The 27889-nt window shown below is 43.1% G+C and overlaps 3 protein-coding genes across 4 annotated transcripts; all 3 read right to left on the reverse strand.

Moving 5' to 3' along the window:
• Window positions 1-8231: 8231 nt before the first annotated feature.
• Window positions 8232-10812, reverse strand: snrpg (small nuclear ribonucleoprotein polypeptide G). The gene is made up of 4 exons (XM_079182210.1): window positions 10702-10812; window positions 10489-10511; window positions 9636-9760; window positions 8232-8454 (listed from the first exon to the last, which is right to left on the reverse strand). Exons 1-4 carry the CDS (start codon window positions 10731-10733, stop codon window positions 8404-8406), a joined length of 231 nt encoding a protein of 76 aa, XP_079038336.1. The 5' UTR covers window positions 10734-10812; the 3' UTR covers window positions 8232-8403.
• Window positions 10813-11322: 510 nt separating this feature from the next.
• On the reverse strand, window positions 11323-14978 carry LOC306712334 (uncharacterized protein). The gene is made up of 2 exons (XM_079181569.1): window positions 14847-14978; window positions 11323-14391 (listed from the first exon to the last, which is right to left on the reverse strand). The coding sequence occupies exon 2, from the start codon at window positions 14367-14369 to the stop codon at window positions 12795-12797; it is 1575 nt and encodes a 524-aa protein (XP_079037695.1). The 5' UTR covers window positions 14370-14391; window positions 14847-14978; the 3' UTR covers window positions 11323-12794.
• Window positions 14979-15340: 362 nt separating this feature from the next.
• Window positions 15341-27439, reverse strand: tbc1d22b (TBC1 domain family, member 22B). Of its 2 annotated transcripts, none has more exons than XM_079181699.1 (13): window positions 27199-27439; window positions 23550-23739; window positions 23280-23439; window positions 22063-22230; window positions 21854-21924; window positions 21484-21612; window positions 20711-20776; window positions 19171-19285; window positions 18815-18918; window positions 18657-18732; window positions 18303-18430; window positions 18055-18150; window positions 15341-17668 (listed from the first exon to the last, which is right to left on the reverse strand). In XM_079181699.1, the coding sequence occupies exons 1-13, from the start codon at window positions 27252-27254 to the stop codon at window positions 17540-17542; spliced, it is 1488 nt and encodes a 495-aa protein (XP_079037825.1). In that variant the 5' UTR covers window positions 27255-27439; the 3' UTR covers window positions 15341-17539. The 2 variants fall into 2 exon arrangements, with proteins under 2 accessions (XP_079037825.1, XP_079037824.1); XM_079181698.1 differs by having other exon boundaries at window positions 23280-23442.
• Window positions 27440-27889: the final 450 nt, after the last annotated feature.

Consider the following 27889-nt stretch of genomic DNA (forward strand, 5'->3'; position numbering starts at 1 on the left):
CAACATTTACATCTATTTTGTTGTCCGTGTAGTTTTTACATACCAGTGATATGTTATGCTCATTTGGACACTATCACTGAGATAAAGATGAACTAGTTCAGTGTCAAATATACCATTCAATGGAAAAAAAACATGAATAACAAAAATAAAAAAACACATTTCAAGTACATCTTAATTATCGAATGATAAATATTGTATGATGGGCTGAAATGGAAGGCACCCAATGCATTCACTGTAATCAAGTCAAACTAGGATTGCAATACCACTGATCAACCATGTACCTAAAGGTGCAATACTCTCAATTCCATTCACATGCCTCTGCTATAAAGTGTGATTCATGGTCTATTCTGCCCACAAATGACTCCAGATCACTTGTAATCATTTGCTTTGCTTAATCATGTTTCCTTGGCCATAGTCATACCATTGAGAAAACATGAATGTTCAGTGCATTCCATTCCTGTTCTGAGGTAGTGAGGTCATAGGGACATTGACAGGGACGGGTGTGGTATGGAATCACAGGTTAATGACTACTTAGTGGGTGGAAGCATCAAAGAATCGGTCTGTTGTGACTCAGTCCCCTAGTATGTCACTTTCAATTGACATGGCTGCAAGACTGTGAAGCTTTTTCTGCCCCATTGTTTTACGCAGCCAGGAGTGCAGCCGACGCAGTGCACTAAAGGACCTTTCACAAGAGCAGCTGCTCACAGGCACTGTTAAGGCAACTTGAATGATTGCCTTCAGAGAGGGAAACATGTCTGAATCTAGGAGGTTGTGCACAGCTAACATATCTTGGGGTGGACATCCATCCTCTGTTTTGCGGGCAAGGAAGTTTCTGGCCACCAGAACCTCCTCTGTTTTCAGATCAATGCTGTAGTGCTTGTCAAGCTCATCCAAATGTGATTCACTCAAGAATTTCTCAGATTTAGGGCTGCATGCCTGGATGCCTTTTAGTAGGACTGCATCTACACTAGAAAATCGTAGTTCAAGCTCACTAACCATCCTGTCCACACAAGGGAAAAGCAACTCTGTTTTCAAGGTTTGTGAGCTGATCAACTGTGCCTGAGCTCAAGGTTGTCTCCAACACAAAATCCTCCATTTTCCTCTGTTTATGCCTTTTCTTAGTATCTGGTTCAGGGATACTGTGGGTGTGGCACGGGGCCTTGGTTCTCTCATACATTACTCTGTGGCAAATACATCTGTGCGTTTGCCCCTTAGTGTGTCACATACAGCTTGTTTGCTGATAAAAGCTTCTGCCAGCTCTAAAGTCTCTTTCTGAAGGAACTTGTGGAGTCCTTCAGTTACAGACAGAAATGTCTGGAACATCAGTAGTGAATAGACTGTTGAGAACTTGTAGAGCTTCGCTCTGAGACCAACAGCTATGGGGGATGCAATGGCAGAGAGACACTCAAAAATGGCAGGTAATGTCTCAAGAATTGCATTGATTGATTGCAGCTGGCATGCCCAGCGAGTGTTTGAAAGTTGTACGAGCTCAACTGCTGTCAAGCCAAGCTTGGACTGAGCCTCTTGGAACTTGTGATGATTGACTATAGGTGCTGAAAAAAGAATACACACACTCCAACAAGTTGAAAAGCTCCACAGCCTCTGAAACAGCCCTGCAAGTATGGCACAACACTAGGTTTAGCTCATGAGCATAACAATGCACATATATAGCCTCAGGATGGAGCCTTCTAAAATGTACTTGCACACCTCCAGTGGACCCACTCATAACAGCTGCACCATCATATGTCTGTGCTACACACTTAAGCTCTGCAAGACCATTGTTCTGGATCTGCTGCTGCAGCTTGTTTGCAATGGACTGGGCATCGAATGACATTATCTCTGTAAGTGCTAAAAAACGTTCCTTCACTGCCCCCTCTGACACGTACCTAACACAAACAGCCAGCTGCTCTGACCGTGCATCCCTTGCCTCATCTGCCATAATGGCATACATTTTGGACTTTGTCATCTCAGATACAATGACACTGGTAACTTCTTGAGCACAACACTCAATCATCTCATTCTGAGATGTTGGCGAGATATAGGTAGCATTTGAGGGAGGGTTATATTTTTGAAGGAAAGGATCAAGCTCCTTCAAAAGTTCCATGCAAGCAAGAACGTTTCCTCTGTTTGTGCTGTCTTGGCCTTCATCACTGCCACGAAAAGGGAGTCCCTGTCGCCGTAACATGGAGGTGACTGCAACAATTCGCCTAAGATACTACCCTCTCTCTACTATCTCACTTGCATGTGCAGATGCTATCATCTGTGTAACGTTTCCCTGTCGGCTAGTTGCCTGGTAGCTTTGCCATGCAACAACACTGTCCCTATGTGTTTGTGCCATCTCGTGCTTGCCAAAGATAAACAAAGCTTTCTTCCAGTTCTTGCAACCACTACTGACCAAAGCATCATCTTTTGATGTTTTTGCCAAACAATCTACATGGAAAGCAGAAAGCTGCATTATGGTTCACTGAATATTCCAACCAACTGTGCTTCTCAAACCAGCTGTGGTGAAATGACCTGTTCTGAGCACCAAAGCTGTCCTGTGGGTAGCTCTTCAGCTTAACCTGTCTGGGCCCTGTGTCTTTTTCACCTAAATTATTAGTTGCTGCAGCTGCTTGGTCTGTCTCTTCCTCTCTCTGACTTGAACAGCTTCCCTTTTCTGCCTCAGCCTCTCCTTCTGCATGACCCTTTAAGATAAGTTCAAACATTGAAACATTAACTGATCAAAACCTTGAAGCCAATTTTATGACTTGACATGAAATAATCTAGTATAGGCTATGCCTTGGAGTAGCCTAGGCCTGACAACAAATGCCTATACATTATACAACTTAGGCCGGAGATCTGTGATCGACATTGTAATCGTACCATCTGATCTGCGGCCGTATGTTTTGGACACTCGGGTAAAGAGAGGAGCAGAGCTGTCAACTGATCACCACCTGGTGGTGAGTTGGATCAGATGGTGGGGGAGCCGACTGGAAAGACCTGGCAAGCCCAAACGAGTAGTGAGGGTGAACTGGGAGCGTCTGGCGGAGGGCCCTGTCTGGGAGGTCTTTAACTCCCACCTCCGGAAGAACTTCTCACACATCCCGAGGGAGGTTGGGGACATGGAATCCGACTGGACCATGTGCAAAGCCTCTATTGTGGACGAGGCTGCTAGGAGCTGTGGTCGGAAGGTCATCGGTGACTGTCGTGGCTGCAACCCGAGAACCCAGTGGTGGACACCAGAGGTGAGGGAAGCCGTCAAGCTGAAGAAAAAGGCCTTTCGGGCCTGGTTGGCTCAGGGGTCTCCTGAAGCCGCTGAGAGGTACCGGCTGGTCAGAAGGGCTGCAGCTGCATTGGTCGCGGATGCTAAAACTCGGGCATGGGAGGAGATCGGGGAGGCCATGGAGAAGGACTTTTGGTTGGCCTCAAGGAGGTTCTGGCAAACCATCCGACAGCTCAGGAAGGGAAAGCAGGGCTTACCCCAGGATGTTCTCAGTGGGGGGGGGGGGGGGGGGGGGGGGGGGGCTGGGGGGACTGCTGACCTGCAGGGACATCGTCGGGCGGTGGAAAGAGCACTTTGAGGAACTCCTAAACCCGACCAACATGTCCTCTGGAGAGGAGGCAGTGCCTGAAGACTTGGGGGGGGGGGGAAGCTTATGCCAGGGTGCTGGAAAGGAGGCTCCGACCGTTTGTCGAACCTCGGATTCAAGAGGAGCAGTGCGGATTCCGTCCCGGCCGTGGAAGAGTGGACCAGCTCTTTACCCTCGCAAGACTACTGGAGGGGTTCTGGGAGTTTGCCCAACCAGTCTACATGTGCTTTGTGGACTTGGAGAAGGCTTTCGACCGGGTCCCTCGGGGGTTCTTGTGGGGGGTGCTGCGGGAGTATGGGGAGCCGGGCCCGTTGCAATGGGCCATCCGGTCTCTGTACGACTGAAGTAGGAGCTGTGTCCACATTCTTGACAAAAAGTCAGACACATTCCCGATGGGTGTGCAGTAAAGCAGGCGCTGCACCGGACCATCTTGGTGAAGAGGTAAGCTGAGCCAGAAGGAGAAGCTCTCAATTTACTGGTCGGTCTACGTTCCTACCCTCACCTATGGTCACGAACTCTGGGTCGTGACCAAAAGAACAAGGTCGTGGGTACAAGCGGCCAAAATGAGTTTCCTCCGTAGGGTGGCCGGGCTCAGCCTTAGAGATAGGGTAAGGAGCTCGGACATCAGGAGGGAGCTTGGAGTTAAGCCGCTACTCCTTTGCGTCGAAAGGAGTCAGCTGAGGTGGTTCGGGCATCTAATTAGGATGCCTCCTGGACGCCACTGGAGGTTTTACGGGCACGCCCAACTGGGAGGAGACCCCGGGGAAGACCCAGAACACGCTGGAGGGATTATATCTCCCAGCTGGCCTGGGAACGCCTCGGGATCCCCCAGAATGAGCTGGAAAATGTTGCCGGGGAGAGGGAAGTCTGGGTCAGCCTGCTTGGCCTGCTGCCACCGTGACCCGACCCCGGATAAGCGGAAGAAAATGGATGGATGAATGGTGTTTTTCTTGAAAGCAAAGTTGTCTGTTTTGAAAGTGTAGATTTTTGATTTGAAAGCAAAGGTTTTTGATTTGCAGCCAAAAAGTATAGTTTCATAAGCAAAACTAACAAATAATTTATTCTCAGTTTATATATTTTTACTTACAAACTTGATTTTTGATTTCATTTTTGTTTGTTTGTGTAATAAATATACCTTCATACACCTGAAGATTTAAAAAAAAAAATGCTACTTGAACCTCCACCCACAGCCTTTGCAAGCAACCTGCAGCCTCCTCCAGCTCCTGCCTCCAGCCTCCACCAGCACTCTACAGCCCTGACCTCCACTTGTCAATCCTGGTAACCAGCTGCAGCTTCCTCATCCTCAACATTCACCACCAACTCCTGCTCTTCTCAATAAAGTCCATCAATCTCTGCAGTCATGAGATCAGATCATTTGAAACTATAAGAATTAGAATTAACAGATTCCTTAATATAAATATGATTCTAACACTATTTTTCTCATCAGACACTTTTCTAATTTTTATTGTTTGTATAGCAGTTTGCCAGCAGCTTTCTGTTATTAGTTTAAATGAGAAATGTTAAACGTGATTAAGAAGCCACAGTGATGGATAAACTTATGAATACTACTGCAATGGAAAACAACCAACTCCTATTATTTAAATAGATAAACATAACAAGTTGTTCAAACTTAGAAATATAAATGACCAGCATTTAAAGTATTTTTTTTATACTTTGGAACCACTTCAGAACTTTGAACACTGAAACCAATAAACCAAGTTGTTCAGAAAGGTTGTTAGCTTGTCAGCACACTTCCCAGCATGCATTGTTTGAGTCTTGTTCTTACTAACATGGGGGAAGTTAAAATGGAGGGTTGTTATGTATCTTTTTATACCTGCTCTCTCTATGATTAGAATGAAAACACTGTAAACAGTTACTTACATCATCATTGACTGATCCAGATGTGGATGTGACGGTTAGCAGGACAGTCTAGTGACTGTGTGATGTGATGTAATCCAACATTCAACTCTGAACATGCAACTCTGAACATGCTTCACTGATGAAAACTGAAGAGAAGTGGGAAACGAGTCTTCCATTTCTAGACACTAAAGCTGAACTAAACAGTTGTAGCTTTAATTTCTTTAAGTTTAAGTTTTTATACATTCAACTTCCAAGTCATGATCTGTTCTATACAAAGCTTTACACAATAAAACAAAATAAGGGAGGTGACAATGACTGCATTATGTTGATAGATTTGTTTGAATGCCAGTTTGAAAAAAGCTAAAATAGAATTGTTTATCAAATAGTTGTTATAATCTGTGTAAACATCAAATGATGCCACATTTATATTAAAAACCCACTGACTTGGAGACGAGGGATCTGAATCTGAATATTGTTTAACAGCCCATTAGTTAAAGTAGGGAACAGCTCTCTCTGTTATCTGGAGCATGCAGTGGATCCTCACAGCATGTTGAAACAGCTGGAGGATTTTCAGACTTTTCTCTCATTGATGAAACTACAAAGATTCATTAACTGAGATTTCAGCAAACGGAGCGTCACATGGAAACAAAATAGTAAATGTAGTAGGCATGAGTGTGAATATGGATAAAATCCTCAATCAATATTTATGTGGTTTTACAATGTGATATCAATATATATTGATATATGGTACATTTTCTGAAAAAAATGTTTAATAGTTTGTTCGTTATTGACTAATCCAGCAAATAAAACACTTAACAGATTAAGATAAATCATGATTTTTGCATCAAATACTGCTATGAAGTCATTTATTGGTTTGTAATATCACCTGATGCAACTGTATTATCAGAGAACACTGTATAAATGGTTTCAGATTTGTTCTGACAGTTGAGAAAAGTATCATCACACATTTATACTACCCAATCTTACACTGCTCAAAAAAATGAAAGGAACACTTTGAAAACACATCAGATCTCAATGTGAAAAAAAAATGATGTTGGATATCTATACTGATATGGACAGTTTAATGTCTTAGGAACAAAAGGATGCCACATCTTTTGATGGAAATAAAAGTTTCAGCCTACAGAGGGCTTAATTGCATAGACACCCCGAAAATCAAAGTGAAAACATGATGTGGCAGGCTAGTCCATTTTGCCAAATTTCAATTTCTGCAACTCAAAATGCCTCTCAATGTCTTGTGATGCCCCCACGTGGTTGTATGTATGCTTGACAAGGTCGCGGCATGCTCCTAATGAGACAACGGATGGTGTCTTGTGGGATGTCCTCCCAGATCTGTCTAAGGGCATCAGTCCTGTAAAGTCTGAGGAGCAACATAATGTCCCAGAGGTGTTCTATCGGGTTTAAGTCAGGTGTTCGTGAGGGCCATTCAATTGTATCAATTCCATCATCCTCCAGGTACTGCCTGCATACTCTTGCCACATGAGGCCGGGCATTGTCGTGCATCAGGAGGAACCCAGGACCTACTGCACCAGCATAGGGTCTGACCATGGGTTCAAGGATTTCATCCCGATACCTAATGGCAGTCAGACTGCCGTTCTCTAGCCTGTAGAGGTCTGTGCGTCCCTCCATGGATATGCCTCCCCAGACCATCACTGACTCACCACCAAACCGGTCATGCTGAACGATGTTGCAGGCAGCATAGGATTCTCCTTGGCTTCTCCAGACCCTTTCACGTCTATCACAGGTGCTCAGGGTGAACCTGCTCTCATCTGTGAAAAGCACAGGGCGCCAGTGGTGGACATGCCAATTCCGGTGTTCTATAGCAAATACCAATCGAGCTCCACGGTGCGGGGCGGTGAGCACATGGCACACTAAAGGACGTCGCGCCCTGAGGCCACCCTCATGAAGTCTGTTTCTGATTGTTTGGGCAGAGACATTCACACCAGTGGCCTGCTGGAGGTCATTCTGTAGGGCTCGGGCAGTGCTCAACCTGTTCCTCCTTGCACAAAGCAGCAGATGTCGGTCCTGCTGATGGGTTGAGGACCTTCTACGGCCCTGTCCAGCTCGCCTAGAGTCACTGCCTGTCTCCTGGAATGTCCTCCATGTTCTGGAGATTGTGCTGGAAGACACATCAAATCTCCTGCCAACAACACGCATGCCATCCTGGAGGAGTTGGACAATCTGTGGAACTTCTGGAGGGTTAAGAAATCACCTCATGCTCCCAGTAGTGATGACTCTAGCTAAAGCCAACACTAGTTTAAAACCAGTCAAAGAGATCAACAGGGAGAAACTTGGATTGGCCTCCACATGCAAAACCAGTCCTGTTTTGGGGGTCGTCTCATTGTTGCCCCTCTAGTGCACCTGTTGTTAATGCCATCAACACCAATGCTGCTGAAACTGATTAACAACCCGCTCTGCTACTTACCTGACCAGATCATTATCAGAGAAGTGCAATTGAATCCATACCATACCCTGATAAAAGATTGTTCCTTTAATTTTTTTGAGCAGTGTAGTATGCAGTCCTGCCTTCATGTATCTTATTTTCTTTTTAGGTTTAACCATTATTGATTCCAAAAGTTAAAATTCAACTCTGCTATGTTGACATTTCATACCATTAAGACTTGATGCCATACGTAACACACCCAACCAATCACGTTTGACCCAACTCCAATATTTAGTGCTCTGTTCATGTGGTCGTTAATCTGCCTGTTGTTACAGAAACACGTTAAGAACATGTGTCAGTAGCTTCAAACAGTAACACACTGTACACAGTGAAACACAAAATACAAAGAAAAAGTGATTTATTCACAAGATTATGCAATTCAAAATATATCCAAACAAAACAGATAACTGATCAGATAGACACGCCACAATTCAGAGACATTAAAGGCGTTGAAAACAATGAAGTGAAAGGATAAGAGAAAGTAAAAAGGTGTGGATCATTCTCCGTCTGCTCTCATACTCTCTCCAAGGCCTCCAACATGATGATGCTGTTTCCCCGGATCACCTATGAGAAAGAAGACCACACCGAGTTAACGCACTGCATTCAAGACTTCCTGCAGGTTTCACTTTAACATTTAGATCACCTTTAAAATCACAGAATAGAGCTCCCGATATCACTGGCTGTGCATGCTGGCTCATCGTGAACGTTCACATGGAGCCGTTTCAGCCTCGTCTTTTCAGTCGTCTGTCTCACCCGAAGGAACTGATACCCTCTGATTGCACTAACAGCTTACACATGGTCTTGAGCTAAGTCGGTTGTACACTGGTGCTCTAAGCCCGACCTAATAGTTAGGCCTGTTGCACCATCTAGGCTTAATCCTTCTGACTAAGACCGGGTGTGAATCTTACACCCAGTCAGGAGCAAGTCCCATCATTTGTCCCCTCGTGGCCGTAACCAGCTATGAGGTCACCGACGTACAGCTCTCATTATTTTTTCTTGATTTACAAAGCCCACTGTCTCTCTGTATCGGCTTGAAACGGACAGATATCTATACCAAGGCTATCTGTGGTGGTGAGGATGTGCCGGGTGAGGTGAGTGACGGCAGTGTGTGTGTGTGTGTTCCCTCTGGTGTTCACTGCAGCCATTTACACCCAAAACTATAGGCTGTAAACGTAATATGGTACATGCACATTATTAAAAGATATCATTGAAAACTATTGACAATGTGTTCAGCAATTATTTAAAGCTATTTTTTGTCTCAAATATGCGATGATGATATGACGCTCAACAGCTGTGTCAGTAGCATAGAGTCCAGCTCTCTCCTTTCTCGGTTCTGTTCTCCAGGGGTGAGGAATGTGACGACTCATCAGCACAAGCACAAATAACACTGCTGGTTTGAACGCTTATGATCAGAGGGATCTGGCCTGCACGTTACCGGAGGTGGTGAAGTGAACATTTGTGTGGACAGTAAGATGCACTATGGTGAGATGTATGCCTCATCACAAGTGTTTTCAGTTCGTATGCACCAAATCTGCAGCTGAAAATAAACCTTGTCGTAGGAACCAAACGGTTTACTCTATAGTGAGTGTCAGCTGAGATTTCTGATGCATAACAGTCATTGTGGTGGTCCGCCAAATGGCAGAGGGTAGAGCACTATATAGTAGGAGGAGGGATTTTGGACAGTCGTGTTCAACATGGGAGTTGTGACAATTATTTTAAAAAACAACACCAGTCGGGGTACTAACCACCATGCCAATGGTGTTCTGTTGTCCTCCTGGGCCCATCTCCAGAGAGTCATCCACCACCAGGTTCATGAAGGGGTCGAACCCGCGCAGGATGCCCTGCACGTGTCTGCCTCCATTCAGCTTCACTGAAAGGACGAAAAAAGGCACCAATTTATCCTGTGAGTTAGGGTTCATCGCTGTTCTTTCTGTTTGCTTTCAAAAGACTGTTGGGCTGATATTCCCTGATCCAGTTCAAACTGAGCTAACCCTAGTAGGGCTGAACCATTGTGAAAAAATATATGAATGGCGATTATTTTGACTGATATTACAATTACGATATACTTTGCCATGTAAAAAGAAATTATGACATTGTCATTGAAAATACATTAAATGTTTATGTGATTTTAGCAAGAATATGTCTCCTTAAGTCTGTAGAATACGGCGTGTAGGCAAAGATATTTTGTAGCACCACAATATTTAATTTAACACAGTTCGACTTTAACAAGAGATATGAAAATTGAAGTAAGCCATACTGAGATTTCAGTAACATGACTGAATAGTACAGTCCTTAACCCGAGCTAACCTAACCTATTGTGAAGTTTGAAGAGTTTGCTAAAGCAACACGTTGCCAGTTAATGTTCCAGCTTGTTATGGGCTGCTTTATTGTGAACTTGACGCAGAAACATAAACCCGTTCGTATTTAAATCTGCACATTTTGACACTTATGACTGGTGGTCTCTTATATTCTGACTCAACTGTTGCTCAGAGTATCTTTGATTCTTTCTGCTCCCATTTCAACTGTACTGTGCGTTTAATGTATTATGGGCTGTCAAACGGACTGTCGGGGTAAGCTTGTACTTTTAGTTATACTCACATGACAGTTTCTTGTCCATGAACCTGAAGAAAAAACAACATTGACTTGCATTAGAGAGGCTTACAGATGATAGCTACATAGCTACCGGTTACAAAGGCTAGCTAATGCTAGCTGGCTTCCGATGCTAACAATGTATCAGTGTTGCTGTGTGAGTTTGTTTTCCAGAATACAAATAAACAGTACATGTTCATCTAAACAAGCTCGATAACTTACTTCTTCAACTCCGGGGGGTGTGCTTTGCTCATTTTGTCTTTAATTACTTAAAACCGACACAGTTGATCAGATGTTTGCCGCTTCGCAAAACCACGGAAGGAAAACGTGCCGTGAGGGACCGGAAGTTCACCGGTTAGCCTCCATCGTGGACATTATGTTGCTGCTGTTTCAGCACACCGCCACCACGAGGCCGGGAGGAGGCACTGTCGGTTAGGTTCTGATCTTGTTCAGCGGACAAACTTCAAGTGTTTTCTGAGTACAAAAGGGGACCGCAAGGAGATCAACTTGAATAAATAACAAATTACGGTATTATCTTCACAGCTGATTTTCATTATTAACCGACCAAACATGTTCTAGAAAACTGAAGATAGATTACTGTAGATATTCTAGGCAGGCAGGGACAAACAAATTAACAATTTAATGCAAAAATGTTTGCAACATGAAGTTAAGCCTACATTGTATGTTTCATTACATTTCATTTATGCTTCTCTCTGCCAAAACTAGTGTAACATTTTTAAGTATGGACTCAAATACCTTTATATAAAATATTTGTAATGTGGTGTGATATATGAAAAGATGAATGTATTCACAAAACTAGTTTAAATAATCCAGACCAAAAAATCGTATGAAAATTGTTTTTATTATGTTCATCTATAAAGAACCATACACTAATTTACAAAAGACCTCGAAAAAAGAAAAGTGGAAGCATCAAACCTATTAAATCATCGTTTACATTTTCACAGTAGAACTTTGAAAACTGAAAATCCTTAAGAAAAACAACCACCACCTCATATTTCATTCACTAATGCCCACTTTTTAAGCATCAGACATACTGAAGGGCTGCCATCAGGCTGTCTGCTTGCATAGCTGGGTAATCTCACCCCAGTACATGCCAGCTAAAGAGACAGGCCTCAATGAAAGGCATTGTACTGGATACAACTACCCATGACATCCATTCAAAGTTTGATCTTTCTATGACAATAACTACCACATGTTGGAGCCTCGAAACAGCACATAGAAATGCTCAGAACACGTTAACATGTCATACTTTGTGATTTCATTCATACCTTGGGGCAGCAGTCTTGACCAAAGCACTACATTTTCATCTAGTACCCTGACAACACGCAGCAATGACAATCCAGCAAGTGACACACCACAGTTCCCACCGATCTGTGACTAATTATTGCCAAATGTGTAAGAAAAACAAAAAAAATAGAGCAGAAGACAAGTTACCGTACTTAGCAAAAGCACTCCAAATATCTGGTGTAAAAATAGACTCTGACAGACGATATCGCTGGCTAGAACGTACCATGACTGTGCAGACGGCCTCATTTCCCAAAAAGACCATCCTAGCTTTAAGATGTTTGAGAAACTAGGTCCTGATGTGTACAAAACAGTGGCGTAGAGGGGATGTTCCATTTCTGTTTAAGAACTATACGAGTATTTTTGCACGTTTTTTTTTTTACTTGTAAGGCTGCTGAAGGTTTCAGTGTATTCCATTTGCAGACACACCAGAATAATTCATCCATCACAGGGAGTTGGTTTATGTGTTGTATATCTATGCTGTAATAAAGCTGAAACGGATCTTGAATTAGAAAAGTGTTCATTACGAGTGCTTGAGGGATTCTCACACATGGTCCTTTTTGAAATGCCCACATTTGCTTCTTGCTTTGTTTGATTTCACAACCACCACCTAAATGGTCACTGTAATGGATCTCACAGAAGCTGATTTACATACTGTACTGCACAAGAACCAGGTGGCTGCCTAGAATGTAGAAAACAGTTGAATATCTAAAAAGAACTATGGTATGTTTTAGAATATGGTTGGCAGTGAAGTATGAGTGTTATAGTGAAATGCCTAAATAAAACATGCAAAAAGCCTGGTATAGTCCTTTAACAAGTCATTCTATTCAACCCTCGATATGTTGGTATGGAGAACATTAAACAGACAGCGCAGGTATAAAAACAAAATGTCCTGAATGCTCAATCAGTGAACTGGTAAATCAACAAGAATATCATAGAGATTTCATCACTCTCCGCTCTCTAACCCCTCAAGGCAAAAAGGCAATCGCTGTGGACATTCAAACTGGATCTCAGGCTTTGCTGGCCTGATGTGCGCAGCCCTCTGTGATGCTGTCCTCCTCCACCCGGACTCGCAGGTGCTCCTGACAATGTTCTAGGAAAGAGTCCAGTGCTGAGAAACCTTGCTGGCAAGGCACGCAGTGGTACAGCCTCTGCCTCTTCGAGCCCGGCCATTTACAGGTGTCCATCTCGCTTGTGCACACGCTGCACTGTCGCCTCTTCACGGAGGACTGGTGGAGCTCCACGTGCTCCCGGAGCCGCGACTGCAGAGAGAACACCTCTGCACAGGAGGGGCATGGGAACTCTCTCTCTAGTTCATCATCATCATCCTCCTCCTCCTCCTCCTCCGGCACTTCTCTGCATCTCCCTGGATCAGTAACCTTGTTCTCTACTTTGGCCACTTTCCTGGGCCTCCCTGGACCAGCCTTCAAAGGCTTGTCTTCTGCTATGCTAGGTTTTACTTGATTTAATCTATTTTCTGATAACTTTGAGTCTTTGGTGGTACACCCTACAGGCTGACTTTTGTTTTTGGTTGTGGTGACGCTTGAGGCTGTGTGCTGTCTGTAATGTGCCCTAAGTGACAAATGATGCAAGAAGACTTTGCTGCAGATCTGACATGGATACGTGAATACTCTCCTGCGCTTGATTATGACCGGCCATGGTTCTGTCATAATATTTTTCTCTCTGCTGTGCTTCTCTTTTCTGTGCATGTACAGCTTAGAGGTGCTTCTGAAAACCATGTCGCAAGAGCGACAGTCCAGAAGCTTCGTTTTGGATTTTGGCATTTGAATTAGATCTCCGTTCACCTTGATATTCCGCTCTTTCCTCACTTCTCCACTAGTACTTTCTCTTTTGGTCTTTAGCCCCTGTTCTGCATGGTTAGTCTGTTTGTGGCGTTGCAGCCCGGCCTCTGTGCAGAACATTGTCGAACAGAATTGGCACACACTGACAGCTCTGCTGCTGGGCCCTGGGGTGTCTGAGGAATCTGAGCGGGTCGAGTCTCCCTCAGAAACTGGTGGAGAATCACCTGGAAGGCTACTGGCATCAACTATATCTGACGGGGATGGTGGTTCACTACAACCGGCTTGCTGGTGGTGCAGCAGAGCCTGCTTCTGGCTGAAGCCTCTTCCACATGGGGCACACGCGTAAGGGCTACCATCCAGGAGGTGAGGCGACTCGTCCTGCAGCCTGCAGGGATCTGAGGTTGTGCAAGAGGGGCACGGAGAACCCAGCTGGGACTCTCCAGGACAAAGCTCACACGGGGAAGAGTCATGATTGCACTCATGTAGTTGTAAGGACGACTTCAGGGAGAACTCCTGCCCACAGGACTGACACCGGTGAGGCTTGGGTAATGTGTGTTTTAGTTCCTGGTGATGAGACAGATCTGTCGCATAAGGAAAGCCCTTACCACATTCTTGACAAACATATGTGGCCAGGTGTGACGGTTGCTGCCTCTGGTTTTGTGTGTGCTGTTTTGTGTCAGCCCGTGCCATGAAGCTGGCGAGCCTCGACAGTGTGTCTGCTGCCGTCTTGGAGCGGCTGAACGACTCCTGGGCCCTTGTGGCGCTCCAGCTGACGCCATCCATCCTCCCACACCAAGCTCCTCTGCTGCTTTGCAGGAGACAGTAGAAGTTTGAGTCATTAGCTTGGAACTCACATAAACAAGAGCCAAAATAAAAAGACTAGGGATTCAGCAGTGTGTTTAAAAAAAGAAAATGTGTTGTTTGACAGTGACGAGCAGACAACAGCTAACGTTAGTCAACTGTTGGTAGGGAGAGGGGGGCGCGTGCCTTCTTGTTAGCTTCTTCCTCTATCTTGCTAACGTGATCGATAATTGGTATCATACGCTAGCTTACAGTTAAATAACAAGCAATACAGAAACTCAGTTAAAAAATAACATGGCAACTAGAGGTGCATTAAGTGAAAAGTCAATGCTGCCATGGTGGCAGCAAGGTTACTCACTGCACTGCGTGACCACAGGTTAGCTTCGTGTTTGCTAACGTTAGCTTGTGGCGAGCTGCACGAACATTTCGTTAGCTAAAACATCTGAATCTGACACTCACACTGATGCAGTTCAACGGGTCTCCTGCCAACTGGTTAAATTCATACGGTATGTCGCGTTAGCATCAGGTTTCGTAGCCGAAAACAACACCGACATGGCTGCAAAAGTGAAACCGAAGTTTAAGTTACGTTCACGTTACTTCTGAGTTGTCATCATCCCTTCCGGCGCGTCACTTGTCCCAATTCAAAACACCCTTTGAACTTCGACAGTAACGTTACTTTCGAATCAGCTACCAATGTGTTGCTATAAAAACATAGCTACTTTGTTTTTACATATCAACTTTAATACATGAAAACACAACAGAGGACATATCTGATCAAGACAATAATACCCCACCACACCCACTAATGCCAAAATGAAGAATAACAATCATTTAATATGAACAACAAGTTAAGACAGCAGGTGTACTGTAAGTTTTTTATATTTCTTCATTCAAACCAGCCCTGATTACTGAAGCCCAATAAAGATTTGGCATATTATTGTTGAGACAGCATAAACAGCTCTGAAACAAAGGTTTTATTTTGTCAGCCTTTAGTTATCAACACCACATTGTGAGGACATAATGATCTTTAGATAAAAACAGCATGGAGTGAACAATCAGTTGGTGCACCTGAATGAAAAAAAGAAACTACTTTAAGGCTAAAGGCATATATTCAACAACAACACTCACAAAACATTCGACATGTTTTAGATGGGTAAAACAAGGTTGATGAACACAAGATTATAGCTGGCTTAAAACAAAAAACAGGCAATGAATAAACCATAAATAAGTATAGAGCCATGTTTTTCCAGCAATAAAATGATCCCTTTCATAGACTCATTAAATAGCATGGTGACTTCAGGAGCACTTCATATAATGCCATGAAGTAACAGACCTCAAGCTATGGTTGAATCCCCATATTTCAAGGATTTAATAATTCCTGAATATGAATTAAGACTAATGATAAAAGATGTTTCTCCATTCAATTTGTTGTATTCTACAATCTCCAGGAATCTAGTGCACAGGAAATCCAGATTTTAAATTTAACTCCTTAACAAAGCATTTGCTTCAAAATGACCAAAGAAAAGAAAGGTATGGTAGATAAATCAAAATATCATAGGCTAATGATTGTCATATCTCTCAAACATATGTTGTGTTATAATTATCACTGGTAATGAAGCTAGATAGTAACACACATATTCACCCCTCCACACACACACACACACACACACAGCCAGAATGGTCACAGATAAAAGAGCAACCTAACGTCAACCTTAGACAAATATAAAACATGAGCATTAATGATACCAAAGCATTTATCCGTGTTACTATACACTCTAAAAGACAGGAGAACATTACAAATGCTCAAAACAAAAGGCATCGTCATATATTGTGAGCTGCACTGTGTCCACAGGACTGTCTCATGTAGGATGGTGGGGCTAAATGTCCTTCAGTACTGAACAAGCATTGACAAGGCATGTCCTCCATAAAAAAATATCTCCAACCCCATAAACAATTGCTAAAATTATCCTCAACTGAGGAGCTCAAACATTGTTAATTACCTCTATGCATATGCAGGTTTACAGTAACCACAGGTATCTCATTAGATACTTTATAGAGGATCATACGATCATTTACATCATTATGCATTAAGAAATAAGTCTGAACAGGCTCAGGACAAAACAGACCAGCCGCTACTGATCTCTATTTGTGTCAGTGATACTATGTGCAACAATCTCCAACTAAAATTGTATTCTGTCAAAAATATAATACAATTTAGAATTATCTGAGTTAGTTTCAACATAAAATAATTGAGCAAGGAATCTCAAAGCTACATTAACCAAAAGGTCTCCATCGTTGCTTGTCTATTCAGAGGCAGTAAAACTCTAATTGAACCACTGGTGATATATTTTACACCCGAGAGCCTCATTGTGATTGAAGATGCTGATTTATGATAACCAAGGCCAACTGATACCAAATCAGTTTCTCCACTTGTAAAACAAAACCCAACTTGAAATAAAACACAGTACCTAATATTTGCTACTCTTAGGTCTAATACCTAATACCACTGAGAATATCCATATTGGCAACCAATCAAACTGACTCACTGAAGTCCCAAAAGCAAGAAGTTGATTGTACAGTGCAAATTTGGTAACCCTGAACCAAAACATAAGGGGTGGTCCACCAGCTTGACAGTGTCAGACTAAATAGGTTTTAAAAGAGGAAATAAAGTATTTGTCTGGTTTACGTATAGGAGTTTTAAAACAAATACCAAAACATATCTTTAAAACAAGAAAATAGAATCTGTGGATGCAATCTTTCACTAAAATCATCATTCCCTTTATACCACAGCGTGTTCTTCCGAGTGTACGTTTCACATGAGAGACAATTAATGTTGCATGACCAAACCAGTATAAGTTAACCAAGGTGGCATAGCTGTGTTCATACTGTAACAGTCCATTGATACAGTGCAGTCCATCCACTGCAAATAGCCTCATATTCACTGAGCTCTGTGGGAGCACCATTAACCCAAATCCACTGGGACATTCACTGGACTTCATTTTCACAGGAGAAGTTTTGTGGCTTCAGTGTCTTCCAGGTCACCTCAAACACAACACATGGGCGTCTGGAGTGTCTTGAATACTGGCGGTCCCTCCAGTCACAGTCTGGTCTGATCTCAGGGGGACTGTGCTTGCTGGGAGGCGGCCTTGGCCCTACCTCTTGTAGTGGCTGGGTGCATCTGCAAACATGTACTTCAGTCTATAAGCTTCAGCCAAGAGGAGACCCACTTCCTCGTTGCCCCAGTGGATTGTGGGAAGGTTCTGCAGTAGCATAAGAAGGCCCTGAAGAGCAACAGAAATCTACATTTACATTGACACTATTTTGGAAGGTAGAGGTTAATAACAGTTCTTTAAACTTGTATTCTCTCTAGTGTCCACCAGGGGGCGACTCCTCTGGTTGTATAGAAGTCTATGAGAAAATGACTACTTCTCTCTTGATTTATTACCTCAGTAAACATTGTAAACATGAGTTTATGGTCTCAATCTCTAGTTTCAAGTCTTCTTCAATACAATTGCTTTTAATATCAAAATGATCACATCATTTTTCTTTGCTTCCATAAACCAGTCTTTACAGTAAGTCCTGTTATCATTTGTTGGTACTTCAATCAATATTTAGCGGTTACGTTCCCAGTTAAGTGTGCATGACTACAAAGAGGACAGATCGGTACCTGAAAGTCAACCATGGAGAGGATTTCTTTGCGCCACTCAATGAGGAAAGCAGAACAGACATACAGGTGGAAGTGGGAGAAACCCTCCGCTTCAGCCTGCAGAAAACCAAGAAGAGTAACAAATACTGTATAATTGAGTGAGTGTAAAGGTGAATTCTACAGTAGTTTATTTCAGGCAGCAGTTTGTGCTGTTGTACTGGTTTACTTTCTACAGTGAAGGTTTGTAGGTGGTATACACTCTGCTCTACCTGGTAGGTGTCCCAGAGACGAATAGTGCAACGGAGCGGCAGCTCTCTCATCAGCAGATTGTTCATCCACCGGAAAGCAAACTGCAGATACTCCACCTCATACCTCTTGAAATGATTGTGAATGTCCTCTGGAGAGAGACAGAGAGACAGACAGAGAGACACACACACACACACACACGTTAAAGATGTGGGATAATAGCTCGTATCTGGAATCAGCTGTGCTAAGCTTCTATCACTTTCTGCATGCACGATTTGAATTGTAAACAAGCCCAAAGAGAGGCATGAGCAGTGCATGCCAGTGCAGAGTACATGTGACACACTAAACTCCTTACTCACTGACAGGAGTCCACTTACCATCTATCCTGCTGACCAGCTCCTCTAAATCTTTCACTTTGTTCTGGATTCCAGGCTGAGCAAAGGTGTAGTTGTCCTGAAAGGATAGCATGTTCAGTAAACGGGCACATTTGCAGCTTCAAACAAGTGTTTATTGAGATGTGTGCGTGTGACCAGACCTGTATTCCATCCAGCAGCTTCCTCATGCACCAGAAGCTGTCAGCTTCGATGTTTCTCTGGGTGTCCAGAGGCAGTGCTGCCACCTCAAAGTTCTCCACATCCTCTGCTGGGACAACAAATAACACTGAATGACACTGAAATGGCCGGACTCATACAGATGACTCTTATTCAGATTGATTGAAGAAATGTTTATGACCTTGGATGTGATGCGGTATCAGCCCTAGTAACAACAATGTAAAATACAGATACATAAAACAGACAAAAAAAGTGTGAAACCAGAAACAAGAGCTGAGTCACTTGGTCCGGTGTCAATATAACTGGGCTCTATGCAGGACATTTTCCACCAGTGACTTACTGACAAACTCAGAGAGGAAGACGACAAAGAAGGGTGTGACCAGATCATTGATTCCCTGGACGTAACCGCTGGCTGGGTGACGGATGGCCCAGATAAAGAGGATACGCTCAAACACCTGAGAACAGAAAGACAACAACAAAACGGTTGATTAATGTGTGTCGGGCGAATGTGGCTCCGTGGTAGAGCAGGGTCGTCCTTCAATCAGAGGATCGGCGGTTGGATCCCCGGCTCCTCTAGTCCATGTCAATGTGTCCTTGGGCGAGACACTTAACCCAAATTGCTCCCGTAGCCCCTGTCATCAGTATATGAATGGGTGTGAATGGGTGAATGATGACATGTAGTGTTAAAGAGCTTTCACTATGATTCTTAACTCTCAGGTCCAGCATATCAGACATACAGTATGTTGCTGTGAGTTACAGTGTGTAAACCTTTTGATGCATTAATGAACATTGAACATTAATAAAGAATGATATGGCCTGCTCTAATGAGGCTGTGATTAAACCCAGTCACAGGTTTCTGGTAAATGTGGACACAAATCGTTGGTGTTTTGAAAACCCACATAATATCACCACATTTGAGGAACAAGCTAAGTTCCTTTTTACAGCAAGTGTAGTAATCTGATGCTGGTCCTTCCTCAGTGACTGTCACAGTCATAGTATCACTCACAGGGTCATGACTTATCTACAGTAGATAGCATCAACTTGTATCTAAAGAGAGTGTCCAATCTCATTTGTCTCTGCTTGACATGAGTTAAAGCAAAGTTGATTTTTTTACAATGAGGCCTGTATCAAGGTGCTAGTTCAACTTAGTCTGAGGCTAACACCTGTGATCCTAGATAACCCCTTTCAGAAAGCTGGTTCTTAACTTCTAATCCAGCTATGAGACTGTGGGAATGATTTCCTAATTACAAGCCAATTGCATGACACCTAAAATCAGGGCTCAAAAACTACACAAACTCTGAGCAAAAATGGTCTCAAGGACAGAAAGGAAAGACTGACCTATGAACCGATGGAGCTTATGAAAATGTTTGGATTTGTATTCTCTAATAAAAGGCGATAGTGATTCTACCTTTTATTTCCACTCATCATCTCATTGAGTCTAAGCAGATTTAACACTCACAAAGTCGACTGAGCTGCAAAGACAGAATAAGAGTGTTCAAGAAACTACAGCCACAATTCACCATGTGGTGGTTAGTATGGTGAAGTACAGACGCCCTATTTCAAACCCAGTTCGGATACATGGTGCTTTTCTCTGGTATAATGATCATGACTATTGATCTGTCTCCGTTTCTTGCTTGTTGCTTTATTGTAAACTTAAACTGTGCTCTTGTTCACCTGCAGCAGAGGTTGCCACGGCAATCTAGCCCAGTTAAAAGTGAGCCAGCCGGCTAACCCCTTGATCTCGCTTCATGAAACAGCCTCCTGCTTCACTGTTAATGTGACAGACAAACTCAACACAAAGTACTCAGGATTATAAAAAATAAACACAAAACTGACGAGCTGTTGGGAATTCCACTGCTCTTCAGCTGTTCACGTCTTACCTCTTGTACTACGGGCTGCTGGAACAAGGGAATCAGAGGGTTGGTTCTTGGAATGTCGATGTGGATCTGACAGGAAGAAACATGATTGAGATGTTACTTAAGATAATCAAAGCAGATCATGCTTTGTATAGTTTTTAGTCAAAGGTAAAATTTGCCACCTTTTATGTGGATGTCCAATCATTGTTGATGGTAAAGGCAGTAAATTCCTCAGTACGTGCTATATTGAACCAGAAAGCTGAGTTCTCTTGCTCGCTCAACTGTGCCGGCAGTGCCTACATGTACCAGAATACATTGCGCATGCGCTTCTGATGCCTGTAGGGCTCTCGCCGACAATATTCTCTCTTTGTATACTCTGGCTCCAATTAATACGGCTGAATATGTGAATCGGCCAAAACACTGTAAATTGGGCCCTAGTCCAGAACATCCTTGCCACTCATATCTTGGCACACCATTTTCATAGTTTGCATTATAAGCAAAGAGAACAAGAAAGTTCTGTTTTTAACTTTATTTACACAATAGAACTTGCAACATGTTCAGGAAGTTCTGTTTTTGAGCAGCATCTATAGCTTCCCCCCTAGCTACCCAGACGTGGACAGCTGAAACAGTCCGTAACTCTTCCTACCTCCAACTACATCACTGGATTCAGGAAGTACAAACGCTTTCTCAGCAGAACTCTTTCGAGATCAATATACCACACTGAGGAATTTATTGATTCAATCCACTACATTCACCATCCACACAGAAGGTGGCTTTAACTTGAACTGTAGTATTACCTGTCTGTATGTGTCTTTATAGTGCTCGTCTGTTCTGGAATGGTAATACTGCTCTATGAAGCCAAAGTATTCTTCTCGCTTCCTTTTAAGCACCAGCTCTCTGCGCTCCTTGTTGGCCGGCAGGTAGCCCTGTCAGAGAGAGAGTTACATGAACAGTTTCAGAGGAACTGAACTGGCCCATCATTTGAGATAAGAGAGGAGATGAGGTTGCCTGTAAGGATAAGGCTTTTGATATTATGTGAACATTTTCTGAAGAAGAATGCAACAGGCTCACACAGAAACTAAAAATAATGTAACTTGGACTCTTGAACAGGCTTTGAGACCAAATGCTGTGCAACAAGCCAAAATACAGGAAGGTCACGATACTTACAGAGAGAAGCCTCCATGTGATTGGCCGGACTTCTCTTGGTATGCCCGACCAGCTGTGCTTCCGGAGTTCCTCTGTAAGAGCATAGAGCAAGATACAAACACAGTTCATCACCAGCAGGGATCCACACACAGAGACAGACAGAGTGTGTAGTGTTGACCTGGAGCCAGTATTTCCTCTTATCTAGCGCTATGAGAGTGTTGCTCTCCTACCTAGGTCAGTGTTGGGACTAGCAAGCAGCTGCTTGAATTTGTCCAGCCGGCTCTTCTCCCTCACTGTCATGGGAGGTGCTCCCGACGCGTTCTGGTCCGACATGCGGGCCACCAGTGGGATGATGGGACGAACTGGGAGAGACTGCTGCTTCTGCAGTGTGGAGCGAACTGTAGAGTGCCACACAAAAAAAAAAAGAACTTTTTGTAGACTTTACAAACAGTAGACAGTCCACAACCACTAAATGCAACCACTGCAAATGAGACACAATGTTCAACTTAACACCCAAAGTTAGGCCAAAAATGTGTGTATTATATCAACTTTTACATTCATCCACTCAATCTTGACATTTCATTTCCTGTTTTGTTACTTCTATGGTTAATACTTGTAATGGTAGAGGTGCTTGGACTTCCCATTTAAATGTACAGGTACCAGATGAGATTTGGAACGAGGGGCTACTTATATCACAGACAAGGATTTTAACTATCTACTATTCCATCAGACAACAAAACCAACAAATCTCGTCTTCATTATCATAGTTATGTGACGGGTATAAATCAGCTGAGGGGTCACTTTCTTTTATTTCAGTCAGCATTGAAGGTGGAGTCAGTGATTCTGGAGAATTTTGTTTGATGTTTGATCATCTCTTTTGTGCTTAGACATTATGACAAAATATTCTGGTCCATAAACTACCATTTCAACATTAATATGATCCTGAACATACCTTTCAGATGGTAATGCTATCCGTTTTGGGGAGCTCTGATAGATAAACTAGTAGTTTTTTTTGAAAATAGGAGAATATCTGGGACATAATTTCCAGGGACAATAGTAGATTTTCCAAGACATTTGACTACTTCTTCTCTCATTTACTAGGTGTTTTTATTGACTGGAAAATTGGTCAACTGTTTTCCAGAATGCGTGGGAACCCTGCTTAACAAGCATAATTGTGATAAGATACACTAGTGAACAGTACTGTGGTGTTCATGTTAGTTATCTCACTGTCTGTCACTGGAAACACATTTGTACACATCAGAGCATTTGGAGAAACATTTTCAGGATTGTAAAATGTTGAGCCAGGCGCATGTTAATGGCCTGATATAATCCCACTAGCCCCATCTGCAATGTCAACGACTTTAATTAGCTTCACTATGAATCCCCTGATAAGCTCCTCAGGAGCTCTTAATGCCAAATGAAGCTCTGCAGTGTATTGCCTACATACCAGAGGACGTGTTGAGGTGGACGTCACTGCTAGACTTGACAACCTTGCCGTTGACGTGCTCGCACTCCGCGTCCTCCTCCCCCACATCCTGGAGGTCTTGATCCTCTGTCCCGGGACTGTGTGACACCCTGGTTTCTGCATCCCCGACCTGATTCTGCTGCTGCTGTTGAGTAGAAACACATCAGAACATCTCCTTTCATTTCACACTTTTCACACTTCATTTCAATGCCCATGAACTGCTCAGGGACAAACAGGATGTCTTGTAGCTACCTGGTTCTGTGTTGACGAAGAGTGGAGACCTGATGATAGGGAGGAAGTTTGTGCTGGGGTCCCGAGGAAATCCTCGTCCTCCTCTTCGTCGATGTCCCAAGCGTCATTGGTACTGCGGGCGAACTCGTGGAAGCTAGAGGCCTTTTTAGACTTGGGATTGTTGAACTTGGGCTTTGTGTCTTTGGGATACCTGCAGAGGGACAGATTGAGAGATCAAACACAAAGAAAAAGAAACAGTCCGACAGAAAAGGTTCTCATTCATGGCGGTGCTGGTGCATAATAAAGATGATATCACCCAAAGGGACACAAAAAAACCTAAACAGCAAATCCAACAAAAATAAAAATGTAAACGTCAGCACTGAGTCAAACTGGTACAGTACTGGTGCATGCAATACACACATGTTCAAGTACTTGAAGCAGGGAACAATGAGCAGCAAAACAAGGTTGAAAATGGGAGACACAAATAATACACACAAATAAAATGCATCCGTGTGGGTAACATGACGCCATGCAGTCCGGTTGGGTTTAGCACTTACGTGCGTCGCAACCGTGGGTCGAGAGGAGGATGCTGCGCTCCATAAACTGGTTGTACACTGTAGAAGAGGACATGTGAACTGCTGTCACCTCTGTGCAGAAAAACACATGTAGCCTCCCAGTCTTTAGCCCTGCTAATGCTAATAATCAGCTAATCTATTATTCAGAGGAACGTTAACACACGCACATCCTGTCCTTGTATGTGCTGCTCTTTGTGAACATATTTCCCCTCGTTTCCTAATGTATACATTGATATATATATATATATAAAAAATAAAATAAAAGTGTATTGATGCAATGTTTTGACCTACAAGATATCAATAAAAATCTATATTCTCAGTAGCAGGAAAAAAAAGTTATACATTTTACATATAAATTGAAGGGTTCCTATGCTTTAAGAAGATAGTACTTTTTTTTTTAGATATTACACTATGCGCTGAATATACAATATTATTTAACCATTTTTTTATTAGTTTCCAATGTAACAATTTTCTCATAATGTAATAACTTATTAGATTATGCACAAACTGTTATTACATTATGCGCCAATTATTATAATATCAGTTTTTATTACATATAAATTATTACATTATGCACAGCTCTTACATTGTGAGTTGCTACACACCATGCTTAGGTCTACTGCAGCCTGTGTGAGGATGGCTAAAAGACTTATGGGTGAAGGCACACTGGGCGTAGCTACCATATCCGTAGTTTCCCGGAGAGGGGTGATATTTGAGAATGGACCAGAGGTGGACTTATCAGCTTTTATCAGAAGATCCTTGAGATTGATGGACCTAAAGATCGCTGACAATGTGTTTTCATTTGGGATGTGTCTCAGTGACGTGCCAGTGTTTTTGGATGATTTGGCGAAGCTTGAAACCCAGTGGGGAGTATTTTGTGAAGCACAGAACCAGCAAATTCAGCCTTGCATTCTGCCTTCGCTCAGTTCTTCCCTTTAATTAAATAACTCTAACCCTGTCTTCTTTGGATTGTACTGTCTGCAGTGTGTATTGAACAGAACTATGGGACAGCTTGCACACCCCCTGTGTTCCTCTCTACCCTGTGGTGGCCATTATGTTCAACAGATGTGAGAATCTTTTTCAACAGCTCAGCTTCTTTCCAACTCTCTGGTGACCCAAAGCAGACACAGTCAAGAGTCACAGGATGGGATCTGGGCCAGACCCACTACATGCTTTTCCTTGTAGAAAGTAAAAGGCAGCAGCCTCCTCCTCCCTATTCAAACTAAAGGCTTTTAAAAAAAAGTATTTTGAATGGATGCATGATCAACAGTCAAACTTTAGTTATAATTGTTATTACATAGCGTGGGAATTAAGGCAAGTGTTCATATCTGTGCCTGCGTTATCAGCACAAATCAGATATTAGTTACAGTGGTGTTAACAACTAATTACTTTTGAGACTGTCAAAAGAGGGAAGCTTTTGGTCAAAGTAACGGAGGTCTTCCGTTGAGGACTGCTCTCTTTAATAAGGATTCTGATCACAGATTGGAATGTTGTTAACAACTTTTTTTTCTTTCACCAGAGTGGTGGTTGAACACTAAGTCTTATAGGACTTTTTAGCCAAAATGCTCTCCTTCCAGGTGGCAGAAATGTCACTAATTATAAGCACTACATTCAAAGCAGAGACTTTTGTGTGAATATCACAAAGCAACAAATATTAGTATTGTGTGACAGTGTCTGCCCACGCCTGGGGCCAACCTGTGCCAACCTATTTAACGTTGTTTGCATGAACAAACTGACAGTAAGCCTGGTGGCTGAGAACTGGGCCTGCTGATTATCTGGCATTGTCAGAGTGTCTTGTTTATCGGCCTCAGACTTATTTTATCAGGAGAGGCTCAAGGGCAGGCAGCGAGACTAGCAGCTTGCTTTCCTGTCCAAACGTGTGTTTTCTAGCTTTCCACACACCACAGTTAGAGAGAGATCAGTGTGTGTGACATGGACAGCAACGCCCTCTCCTTAGAGAGCCTCTCCTCTATGATTACCCAAACACACTGTACAATATCCCCCCCACACACCCTCCACCTCCCCCCGTCTGCCAGTGGGTGTCCTGCCCTGGCTCATGAAAACCAGTCAGAGTCTGTAGTTTACAGATAAATAATCACATACGTAAGAAATATGAATATCTCCTGATGTCTTTCTATGAAGTGTGAAAATATTTCCTTTTCCACGAGTGTGCAGGCTGAGGAGGATACCTGCATGTCCTCAGTGCCCATAACAACCCATTACCATGATGCCTACTGAGCAGGCTCTACAAGCTGGGACTAGCCTGATCTGACCTAAATTAAAAGCAATGGTCCACATGATTCCGCCCAATTCAGGATGGTAATGCTATTTTCCCCATAACACATACTTGTCTGTACATTGTAATAAGCGCCCCCTGTAAGACAAAGACAAACTCAGACCTGGTCAATCAGTTCTGTTGGTGAGCTTTTGGTCATCTCATCAAGCTGCCACAAAAAGAGGATGTATTTCATTTAACTTCTTCCCTCCATGACTCATCAAACAAAACCCACAAAGAGATGACAAAATAAGAGATTTGAGGTGACAGCAGTGAACCTCATCCAGACATAGAGTCTCCTTCACTGTTACCTCTCCTCATAGCTAGCCCGTATTGAGTGTCACCCCCTCCTAGCACAGACTGAGTAAGCATATGGCGGGCGTGAAACCTCCACTTCTGAGCGTGAGAAACAAGCAGTGAAGATGGAGATGCGTTTCTCTCAATGGAGGCTGTCATAAAGATACACAGTCAAACCAGACAGTGGACAGCCCGGAAAGTCCTCAAATTAATGAAGTGAAACCTATTACTACAATACGGTCACTTAATGACTACTCTTGAGGCACTTACAGTGACAGTTTATAAGTCAGCTAAACAGCTCCGTTTTAAGCTAGCGTTTGTATTCCAATATATAGCCTACTTAATTATATTGATTCAAGCTACAATAGGATATTAGCTATGTTATATAATACTGTACTGACCGTTAATAGTATTTTTGACATTTAACAGTATCCGTCTGAAACGTCCGAAAGGAATGTAACGTTAGTTCTGCTTCATTTAATAAAGTTAAAGGAGAGAAACGTTAGACGTAAAAGAAACCCACCTTCCGGGAACCTTTGCGTTTCTCCTCCAAAAATTGATCCTGTTCTCGGTGGCCATACTCGGATAACACAACCCCCTTCAGACCGACACGGAGACCGGCTCCTCGCACGAACAAACCATAGGGAAACCGTTCCCGCGTTTCACTGGCGACAACTCAGTCCCCCTTGGCTTCTTCTGGTGTGTCTCTTCAGAAGTTTAAACGACCGGCAGATAGTGATATTTTGCGTTCATATGCGATGATGTCTGATACGGAGCACTGGAAGCCGCCATCTTGGAGCACACCGACCGAAGCGCGCGATTGGTGGGTGAGTCGAGCAGGTGCAGTGAGAGCGGCCAATAGGATGAGGAGGTAAAGTGACGATCAGGGATGCGTGCTGGTGAAGACGGAGACACGAGGTACACGGTAGAAACGGTAGAAAGAATCTTTCTGAAGAAGCCTTCTGTTCAGAGGTAGAGCCGTTGTATGGACATGTTGACACCTGCATGTTGACATGTCTGTCAGGTGGTGAAATTCCCACAACAAGCCAACATGGGCTCAAACTCCTGTGCTAGCAACCTCCGGGAGACAGGTGTTAGGCCTACATCAAAATCTGTGACCCACGATTTAATTAATGCATGGACTCTTTCTTGGACCTTTTTTGATTTTCTACAAATGATTAATCGAAAAAATAAATGTAAAAATCATTGTTTAT

Source organism: Pholis gunnellus (assembly GCF_910591455.1).
Source record: "Pholis gunnellus genome assembly, chromosome: 2".
Classification (NCBI taxonomy): domain Eukaryota; kingdom Metazoa; phylum Chordata; class Actinopteri; order Perciformes; family Pholidae; genus Pholis; species Pholis gunnellus.

Bases quoted from the DNA above. Each gene is read 5' to 3' on its own strand.
- snrpg (XM_079182210.1), bottom strand. From the start codon at position 10,733: ATGAGCAAAGCACACCCCCCGGAGTTGAAGAA. The intron at 10,512-10,701 runs GTAAGTTATCGA...TTTTTTCTTCAG, and splicing joins CACCCCCCGGAGTTGAAGAA to GTTCATGGACAAGAAACTGT. The intron at 8,455-9,635 runs GTTAGTACCCCG...TCTTTCTCATAG, and splicing joins AGAACACCATTGGCATGGTG to GTGATCCGGGGAAACAGCAT.
- LOC306712334 (XM_079181569.1), bottom strand. From the start codon at position 14,369: ATGGATGGCGTCAGCTGGAGCGCCACAAGGGCCCAGGAGTCGTTCAGC.
- tbc1d22b (XM_079181698.1), bottom strand. From the start codon at position 27,254: ATGGCCACCGAGAACAGGATCAATTTTTGGAGGAGAAACGCAAAGGTT. The intron at 22,231-23,279 runs GTATGTAGGCAA...GGCACTCTACAG, and splicing joins CCACCTCAACACGTCCTCTG to TTCGCTCCACACTGCAGAAG. The intron at 21,613-21,853 runs GTAAGTATCGTG...TCTCTCTGACAG, and splicing joins TCACATGGAGGCTTCTCTCT to GGCTACCTGCCGGCCAACAA.